Raw genomic sequence first — 10,206 nt, 5'->3', positions numbered from 1 at the left:
GCAGTTGTCCCTGCCCAGGGCAGTGGGTGGGACTGGATGGTTTTCCAGGACCCTCCAGCCCAAACCAGTCTGTGATTCTATGATTTAAGGACAAAACTTGAGTCAATGTAAAAAAACCAAAACACATGCAGGGATGCTTTTTGAAATATAGGAAAAGGCCAGGACCAGACTGCAAATACAGTCCCAGATTCCAAGTGTCACTTTTAACAGTACTTTTGATTTGTCTTTCACAATTTGCTACAGGACACTTAGATTTTTATCAATCCTGCACCCCACATTTGATGAGAAGGCAGGTTTCCCCTTTGGCCTTTAAAGACAAATTTGATTATACCAAATGCAAAAAATAAAAAGTCTTCAAAATCCCACAAAAAAGTCAGGTAGCCCAATTATGAAGGACATTCCTAAAAGGTTGTTTCCAGGGTCAGTTTAAAAATGAGTTCTGACAATGCCAAGTTGTTTTCCCATCAAACTACTGCTGCTACTGCATGCAAAACAAAGCACATGCAGCCAGCATGTAGGTCCTGTAGCCTTTTACTCTTGTATGAAGATTTATCCCAACCCTTTCCAGCACTCACAAAAGAGATCTCAGGAATAATCACTTATGATGACCAACACACACCAGCCTCAATGTTCCACTCCCAGGAAAAGTGCTGCTGACAGAGCTGAACACTGAGGGTGTTAGGGTTTTTGCTGGTTCATTACAGCATTATCACAAACTGAGCACTTCACTGCCTGGCTCAGAATCTGGCACTGCCAAAATCTTCCTGGCTTTCCAGAGGAAACCCATCCAGAAGGATGAGTTGTGCCAAGGAATCCCTGCTTCATTTGCACAGTGAAGGGCAGCAGCCAAAGGAGACAGGCAATGTGGCTCCAGTAACACAGAAAGAAATCTTGATATTTAAAGGAGTTTCAGGTACATTGGTAAGATGCCATCTGGTCCCTCCCTGTAATTCATGAATAAGGAGCACTCCAAACATAACCACTGTCACAGCAATCTTGGCTCAGCAAGCTGAGTGTAGCTGGTTAAGAGCCTTCCCTCTGCACTGCTGACCAAGGCTGGGGCACCCACAGCCTTGGAGTGGCCAGGACATCCCCAGGCTGGTACTGGGGTCAGTTTTAGAAAGGGATTGTATCTACAAAAAAGTAATGGTCAACATCTTATCAGACAGATACTGGGAATATGCACAGGTACTTTTCAACCTGCTGAGCTCCAAGCTCAATCCTTCTTTTGAGGAGTGTGATGTATATTTTACCAGTGTTCTCTGTGAAGCTGTTTCACAAAGAGAAGCAGTTCCCTCTGAAGTCTGACCTACTCCATGATCAGAAGTATAACCAAAGCAGCTTAAGTATGTCCTCAAGTGTATTTTAGGCTGTAAACCTGAACTTATCTGTTCTTGCCCAGCCTGAATTCTGCAGGAAGCCCCCAGTACTCCTCTCCCATCTGAGATCCTGCACTAATCAACACTGTGACACCATTTTTCTACTCATGTTGAAATGCACCACCCTCAGCAAACAGCTCCAATTTAAGCCAAAAACTCCTTATCACAAATTACCACCAGGGTCAGGTGCAGATAACACTGCAGCACCCAGGCTGATAACCTCATCTTATGGCAACACCAGGCACAGAGCCACTTCAATTCAAGTTCCAGGAATGTGAGCTTGGACCCCCTGTGCCACCAGCATGGATACTCACCTGCACCAGGCAAAGTGCAGCTTTTCAGAGATGGTCAGGAAATGGTGAGAAACTGACTTTAAGAGCTGTTTACAGCACAAAGGAATTCTAGGAAAGACAAGTTGGCATCAAGTCACATTTCCCATGTGCCCATGCTGACCCAATTCCTTGGGGCAGGTGTGTAACTTGGGACCAGAGATGCAGCTGTCACACCCAGCCACACCTGCAGAAAGGACAAGGTGACACACTGGGACACAGAGCTTGTGCTGGTCTCAAGCACACCACCAAGAGTGTGGCAAGAGCTACCAACTGTCTCACTAAACCAAGGATGTTCTCTCCATAAAAGCAGGGTAAGCTGTGATTTCCCCAGCAAAACGCAGAGCAAGAATCCCATTTCACTGCAATGAACACAAAAGTTTGAGTCACCAATTTAATTTTATACAAGTCAAACTACACATTGTATAAAGAGTACAAGGCAGTTCTAATGTTTGCTACTGCATGTTACAAAAATCAATTTAACTAGAAAGGGAAATTTTTGGGATGAGTCCTATTCCACAATTTAAGTGAATTGGCAACTGTGGTTTAGCAAAGCCTTTGTTAAAACTAGAACTCTAGCTCCAAGAGATTACATTTCCAATAAAGTTCGGACCTACACACGAGGATTATAGTTCTCCTAGTCTGAAGCAAAACGTTAACATAAGTGAGTCAAAGGGGAGGGAAGACAGATTACTTTACCTGGCTTTCATATCCAGTGGGGATTCAGAGGCTGACAAACCATATAGCATACTAAAGACTTGGACCACAGCCAAGAGACACCTTCGTGTCTGACAACAGTGACACTTGAGATTCAAGCAAGAAACGTCAGAAAACTTTTATTCTTTCAAGTCTGGAACAAAAGGGTTTTCAGCAATACAGGTTCCAGAGTTCTTCTGTTACCTTTAATACAATCTCAGTATGGGGGGAATGTTCTTTTGGCAAGTCAAGGTACAACCTAAATCCTCCAACTTGAGTTTATTGCTGGTCTAAAATCTTCCCAGTACTGTTTACTGGTTTGTACAGTTTGCCACCTGCTTTGAAAATTAAGATAAACGGTGTGACCTGCCCAGCAAGGCAATCCTGCCTTTGGCTGGAGGCTGAAACCTATTAAACTAATGACACCCATAGCTCTAATGCCATGAAAAAAATAAGAAAAAAAGGATACTTTCAAAAAGCCCATATTTAAGCCTGTTTATATTGTTTATTTTTAATATAAAAACCACTTTGCATTTAAGAGTAGTTAAGTTACTCCTGCTGAAATGCTATAAAATCAAACTTTCAGCTCAATTTCTACAAAAGGGGCTCTTCCTGCTTTGTACCACCATTCCACCTGGTATTATCAAATTTGGGATACAAATTAAACCTTTAGGCCTTATGACTTAGTTCTTAGGCCATTCGCTCCTGCAAGAGAAAAAACCAACTTCTGAAGTACTAACATAACACTAATGGCCTGACAGGTAGGAAAATGTTCCATAATAGTGTGCAAGGTGAGAGGAGAGTTCTAGTCCTAATCTCTTGAACTGGATCTTGATCGCGAGCGGGACTTTGAGCGAGACCTGGAGCGGGACCTGGAGGCGGCTCTTTTGGGCGGTGACTCGGAGCGAGCCTTGGCAGACGGCTGCTGCTGAGGAGAGTTGGAGCGAGACCTGCTCCTGGACCTGGACTTAGACTTAGCATCCCCTTTACCATTTTCTTTGGGAGACCGAGACCTGGACCTGGATCTGGACCGGGACTTCTCTGACTTCTCCTTGGATCTGCTGTGTGAGCGTGATCCCCTGTCAGACTTGGGTTTGGATTTGCTCTTTGATCTGGACTTCCTGCTTTTGGATCGGGAACGGGAGCGGTCTTTGCTTCGTGACCTGGATTTAGATCTTTCAAAGAGAGAGACAAATTTATTCTGCATGGTCTGTAGTGTACTTCCAGCAGAGCTGTAAACACTTGTCAGTGAGGAGCTTCCTGCACTGGCAGCATTAACTCTGGGGCACTTACCGGGAACGGCTTTTGGAGACACTACGGGATCTGCTACGGCTGCTCCGACTCCTCCGACTTCTGCTTCTAGATCGTCTCCTGGATCGTGACCTGCAAACATTTAAAATGTCATTCCCTTTCTCTTTGCCTGGTTGTGCCATCCATCATGTATAGGATGGAAGGGATCTTAAAGATCACCTTGTTCCATCCCCTGCCATGGGCAGGGACACCTTCCACTACCCCAGGTTGCTCCGAGCCCCGTCCAGCCTGGCCTTGGACACTTTCAGGGATGAGGCAGCCACAGCTTCTCTGGGAAATCCATCCTCACAGGGAACAATCTTCCTGAATCCATCTAATGCATTGTGCTATCTAGTAGCACAATCTAACAGATTCTACAGAACTTCTCAAGAGTAAGGGTGGTCCCAGCAGGGTGGGTTCAACATACTGTCAGTGAATCACATCTGAGGTTTCACATGTGATGAACTGCTCAAATGTGTAATGTAAAATACTTCCTTCTACACTGAGGCCTCCTCCTGTTCCTAAACCATCAGCTCAAGGTAACTGCTGCAGGTAGGGTACTCATCCCCATGCTGACTGTAACCATTTTTTGCTGCAGTGACCAGCATGCCCCCCAACTTACCTGGACCTGCTGCCAGAGTAGGATCGCCTGTGGCTGGAGCGTGGCTTATCCTCCACCAGCCGGATCTTCCTGCCGTTTATCTCTGTGCCATCCAGCTTGTCCAGAGCGCGTTTCATGTCCGAGTACGACCGGAACTCAATCACTCCTTCATTTGTACGCTCTTTGTGGGCATCTGCATAGGTCACCTCCCCAGCCTGCCTCATGAAATCCTGCAGGGAGCAGAGGGCAGTTACAGAACAGGGGGGCTCTGCAAGCAGCACTCAATGCACACATTTTAATTATTCTACTTCAACAAAATCAACATTGCTATTAAAGGAAGCTATCGCTTCCTGATAGTCACAACAGACTCCACACAGAACATCAATACCTACTTTTAAATCCTGCCAACTACAGCGACTGGAAAGGTTCTCAACAATCAGCCTGAACTCTGTACGAACGGGCGGTCCATATTTATCTCGTCCCGATTGTCTCCGACTGCTATATCCGCCACCACCCCCACCTTGATTGTACAAAGAAACAAAGTTAGGTTGTCTCCTAGCATGAAGGAAGCTCAATGTTCTGAAAGTTAGTTTAACAGTCATATTTACTGGAGTAGGACTTTATTTCGCTAATCCTCCAATAAAATTTGCAATTTTGCCATGATCTATATTAATGGCAAATCAAACAGACTAACATCCTACAAGTCTGTGCTCCTACGATCTGTTAGAGAGTGACTGCTCCTTATTAGATTCACCTTGCTAAGTTTTATTTTACAGAACATTGTAAAATATAAAACTTAACTGATTACATGCATTTCTACATTTTACAAAAACGTTTACTAGTTACACTAAGTACTTACATCACAGTATGAGGTTTTTGGTGGTGGTTTGGCCACAAAACACGCAAGGTAACAGTCACCTAGTTCAGTTTAACCAGTTTTGTCTAACCCTTGGAATCCTCACCATCACCCTGCGTCTAATGGCAAAAGGCTGCTGTCGTCATGGCTTCCGGTAAGGTCAGCCAAAGGGTCATAGGGCAAGGGTCACACAATGTATGGAAAAGCCATGGCCAGGAAAGGCAGTCATCTTAGCCTCAGTGGACACAGCCTCAGCCCCACTGGTCACTTTTAAATTGAAACATCAAGGACTTGTTAAAAAGTTTGAATTGAACATGCAACAATTTTAAAACAACATACATTTGATTTTTTTAAAAAGACAGAAACCCACCCCCCCCAACACCACGTTTCCAAACACCACCGAAAAATCAACCTTAGTACTTTTAATTACAGTACTAGGCCGTTCAAGCTCTACACAGCTCAGCTCAAGAAGCTACACGAGCGAGCTGAGCACAGAAATATTTACAATGCCCCCCCTTCAGCACAACAGATTCCTGCTCGAAAACCTCCCCCCGCCCCTCCCATATATCCAACTGAATCAATCACATCAAAGTTCACAGCTGAGCGATTCTCCCCCAGTTACACGACGATATTTATACACTAAAATTACTGATGCAACATTGCTGTCACATCTAAACGCTCCCAGGAATACTGGAGCCGTTAATGAGCAGAGCATACCCTTTCTAGAAGGCCACGATTTGGTAGCCAGAACTGCTCCGGGATACCCGAGGGCGCCGCTGGTGCTGGGGAAAACGCTGCAGCCCCAGCGGTGCACCGGGTACCCCCCGCTAACGACCCCCCCCGGCCCAGCCCCGGGGCTCGGTGCCAGCCGAGCCCTGCCCGCCCCCGGCCCTGCCCGCCGCCGCCCCGAGCCCCGCGGGGAGGGACGGGCCCGGACTCACTGCGGCTGCTGTAGCTGTAGCCATCCCTGTCGCGGCGGGGACCGCGGGCGTGCTCCACGATAACCCGCTCCCCGCACAGGTCCTTCCCGTTCAGCTCGTACACGGCATCGTCGGCGTCGCGGGAGTCCTCGAACTCCACGAAGCCGTAGCTGGGCAGAGGAGAAAGGCCCGGTAAGGCGGCGGCGGGGGCACAGTGTCACGGCCCCGGTCCATGTCGCAGCCCCGGGACGATGCCGCGGCCCCCCCGCTCCGCTCCGCTCCCCCTCCGGCCGCCATCTTGCGCCGGCGCCACGCGGCAGCGGCCGCGACATGGACGGGCCCGGCCCGGCCCGGGGCTCTCGGGAGGGGCGGACGGACGAATGGCGCTCACCCGTTTTTGAGATCGACCTCGAGCAGGCGGCCGTAGCCGCTGAAGAAGCGCTGAATGTCCTTCTCCCGGACGTGGTAGCTCAGGCGACCGATGTAGACGCGCGGCATGTCCGCGGCGGGGAGAGGGGGAAAGGAGGGGAGGGAGAGGAAAGGAGAAGAGGAGGAAGAGGAAGGGGAAGGAAGAGAGACAGAAAGAGAAAGTGAGAGAGAGAGAAGGAGCGAAAGCGCTGGCGGCGTGAGTAGCGGAAGCGCTGCGGGCCCGCTCCGCACGGCCGGGCCTGGCGCACCACAATGGCGCCCGCCACCCGCCGCCGCTTTTATAGGGGGAGGCGGGGCTCGCGCCAACGTCACCGCGCAGCCGCGCGCGCTCGGGGGGCGGCGGTTGAACGCTGCGCGCGCACGGGGGCGCGGGCGGGGTCCGGCGGGAGCTGCGCTGTTGTGCGCATGCGCCGCCAGTACGTGGCGTCTCCCGCGCTCAAGCCTGCAGCGCTCCCGGGGTTGGTCCATCAGAGCCCCCGGGATCAGTCCCTCAGAGCCCCCGGGGTTGGTCCTTCAGAGCCCCCGGGATCAGTCCCTCAGAGCTCCCGGGTCGGTCTCTCAGAGCCTCGGGATCGGTCCCTCGGAACCCCCGGGGTCGGTCCCTCGGAACCCCCGGGGTCGGTCCCTCGGAACCCCCGGGGTCGGTCCCTCGGAACCCCCGGGATCGGTCCCTCAGAGCCCCCGGGATCGGTCCCTCAGAGCCCCCGGGATCGGTCCTTCAGAGCCCCCGGGATCGGTCCTTCAGGGCCCCCGGGATCGGTCCCTCAGAGCCCCCCGGGATCGGTCCCTCAAGAGTCCCGGGATCGGTCCCTCGGAATCCCCGGGATCGGTCCCTCAGAGCCCTGTCACGGCCTCCTGAGAGCTCGGGCTGCCGCTGGGGCTCTGTGTGTGGGGTCCCTTCCAGGCACGGCTGTGTAGGAGAATCACCAAACACCAGCCTGGACTCACCAAGACTGCGCCGCGACTTCCATGTTCTGAATTAGAAAAATTCTCATTATCCGCTGATAAAAATCCTCTCATATGTGGATAAATGCACTGTTTTAAAGTCTGCTGGGCTTTACATTTGAGGTATTCATAGTATACACAATGATTTGTATATTTGAGACAAACTTCTATATATCTAATTATTATATTTCATTAAATACTTAATTTTATAAAGCATTTCTATTCTAATGCAGATAAAATTTTATGTTGCATACTACATAAAAACAAACTTTGTGGAAAACAACGTTCAGTCTCTAGAATTTTTAAAAGTTTAATAAGGGAATAAAAAGGGACAATGTCCAGCACTGGGGTGTTTCTGGCTATTGGCCAAAGAACACACTGGTAGATTAATTAAGTGTTATATATATACTGTTACATTACTGAGCTACATACATATTCATGTGTTTCATGCATTATTCAAACATTCTTGTGAGCTTTTTGATGTCTCAAGAACTCTTTTGTTTAATTTTACACTCTGACTTTTCTGTATGACATCCTGTGGTTAAATCCATATATTTTATTTCTTCTCCTGTTTCCACCCTGTTGTTCCACTCCCTGATAAAGAGTTCTTCTAAAATTCTTCTCCAGCGCTCTAGTTTATGTCACTGTTATCACTTAGAGAGGTCAGTCAGCAGATGTGGGGGAAACAAGCATTATTGCCTTACACCATTCTTTTAGTTGCATAGGAGCATTTTAACATTTTGTGGTTTGCTAAGGCCTACAATATAATACAGTCATCACACCACTATTTCTGCAAGCTTTACAGTGCAAAACTAATAGATTGTGTTTCACTAACAAGCAGCCAAAAAGAGTTACAAATTGTACCATATCCAAATACTTATGATCAACACCAACAAGTAAAAGCTAATACATAAATTAGCAAATTTAATACATACATTTGCAAAAGCCAATATTATATTGTCATTATTAATATAATCTAAATAGTAAAAAGGCCACATTTAGTCCTGCAGGATTTTTCCCATTTGCTTTAAAATCAGCTTATGTTTACCTCCTGCTTCCATGCTGGGAAATCCCTGTCTGTGACAGCCCAGGGCACCACCACTGCCTTCCCTTTCCAGAGGGAATCTGTAATAAAGCAACTACTGAGTTTGAGTTACAGAACTGGGAGAATCAAGTCACAGTTTTTTCTCATTCAATAAAAGCTTGATCCACACAGTGCAACAGGCAGTGAGTGACTTGTTACAGGGGAAAGGGCTTGGATGATTTCACAAATTGGTGGAGTGTTTTCTGTGTGCAGTTACAGCAACTAATTTATAAGTTGCTGTATTGTTTTTTTTCCCTATGATATATAGGTATTTTGACTTGTAGATAAATTTAGCCATTACACATCTCTGTGTAGAAAATTCAAAAAGTTTTTTAAAGTCCTTAATAGCCCTACACAGAGAGGAACAGTACGAGAGATGTTGTATCTTGTCCCTGAGCCTACTGAAATAAAAGCTCTCCTGGAAGTGTTGGGATGTAGCTCACACTCAGGGTTTTCCACCTTCAGCTCTTCTATTGGAGAACAAGCTCTGAAGCACCAGAGCTTTCTCAGAAACTGGTAAGTGGGAAAACTGTTTAGTAATAAAGTGTCACAGTGTCTCTGAGCCTCTCCTCTGGGCAGCAACACCATTGCACTGAGTGGGGCACACACAGAATTAAAGGATTAATTCTACAAAAGACTTAAAATGTAAAACCCCCGTTATTTAAGTAATTTGTGTCTCCTTTGGGATAACTGCAGGTTGTAGGGCCTAGTCCCAAAGCTCCCCTCTACAACACAGCTGGATTCTGTTATTTTCCACTCCTTTTCTCCCTAAGAAATGACTCCCTGGCACAAATTAAAAAGCCAATGATAGGGGCATTCACCTGGAATTGTCTGTGCTGGCACCTATGGAGCTACCTGTAAGACTCACTGGAAACAACCCCATTAGATAGGTACAGCTAAACCATCCCATGCCCAGTGAGGGCAGAGTGAAAGCTTGGACTGAAGTTCAGGGATAAGGAGGGAAACAGCCTGTTTTTAAGGGCTTCCCTGCAGATGGATGCTCTTCAGGACCAGAGCCCTGAGGAACTGCCTTCCTCCAAATACCTGCCCTTCAGCGCTGTTTTCACAGCCCATAAAAGCTGCTCTCTCCTGGGTGATGGTGCTCATTTCAACACCTCTGCCTCTCAGTATAAGGAATTTCTTTCCCTGTTCCAACAGGGAAAAATAAATTCTTGATGGCAAAAGTGCTATCCATGCAACCTCTGAGCTCTGAATCTTCACCTGGTGTTTATATCAGCACCTTTTCTGGGGAGAGCATCCCTGTGCCGTGCCCTGGAGGTGGATGAAACGCAGCCTGTTCAGCTCAGGGCCATACAGAGTAGGAGTGATCACAGGCCCTGTGCTTCCTGGCTGGTTTTTGTGCACGCAGAGAGCTGATCTTTGGTCCTGCCCACCCTGGAACAGGTGGTGGCAAACAAAAGACATGAGGGAATTGGTTTTCCTGTAATGAGACAACCCAGCAAACCAAAAGCAAAGTCAGGTTAGAAAAATCCCCAAACCAGTCTGCAACAAAGCAAGACTGGAGTGAGACAGATCAGGAAAGGGAGAAACAGCACTATCCGTGCATCTGCTGGGTGAGGGAGTGTCTAGATGGGAAAAGGAGACTCAGTTCCCTGCTTCCTGCTTGTGTGTAAGGAGATCCAGCAGGATCTCATCACAGCACCTCCCTGGGACTGG

General features: G+C 47.8%; 1 protein-coding gene across 1 annotated transcript; it reads right to left on the bottom strand.

Annotated features, from left to right (window-relative positions):
• Positions 1–2,088: 2,088 nt before the first annotated feature.
• Positions 2,089–6,762, bottom strand: SRSF6 (serine and arginine rich splicing factor 6). The gene is made up of 6 exons (XM_015647652.3): positions 6,463–6,762; positions 6,093–6,241; positions 4,688–4,815; positions 4,317–4,525; positions 3,698–3,787; positions 2,089–3,579 (listed from the first exon to the last, which is right to left on the bottom strand). The coding sequence occupies exons 1-6, from the start codon at positions 6,567–6,569 to the stop codon at positions 3,216–3,218; spliced, it is 1,047 nt and encodes a 348-aa protein (XP_015503138.1). The 5' UTR covers positions 6,570–6,762; the 3' UTR covers positions 2,089–3,215.
• Positions 6,763–10,206: the final 3,444 nt, after the last annotated feature.

The sequence above is a fragment of the Parus major genome, chromosome 20 (assembly GCF_001522545.3).
Source record: "Parus major isolate Abel chromosome 20, Parus_major1.1, whole genome shotgun sequence".
Lineage (NCBI taxonomy): Eukaryota > Metazoa > Chordata > Aves > Passeriformes > Paridae > Parus > Parus major.
This window is presented reverse-complemented; position numbering and strand designations above follow the sequence as displayed.

Bases quoted from the DNA above. Each gene is read 5' to 3' on its own strand.
- SRSF6 (XM_015647652.3), bottom strand. From the start codon at position 6,569: ATGCCGCGCGTCTACATCGGTCGCCTGAGCTACCACGTCCGGGAGAAG. The intron at 6,242-6,462 runs GTGAGCGCCATT...TCCTCTGCCCAG, and splicing joins GAGGTCGATCTCAAAAACGG to CTACGGCTTCGTGGAGTTCG. The intron at 3,788-4,316 runs GTAAGTTGGGGG...AAATGTTTGCAG, and splicing joins TACTCTGGCAGCAGGTCCAG to GTCACGATCCAGGAGACGAT.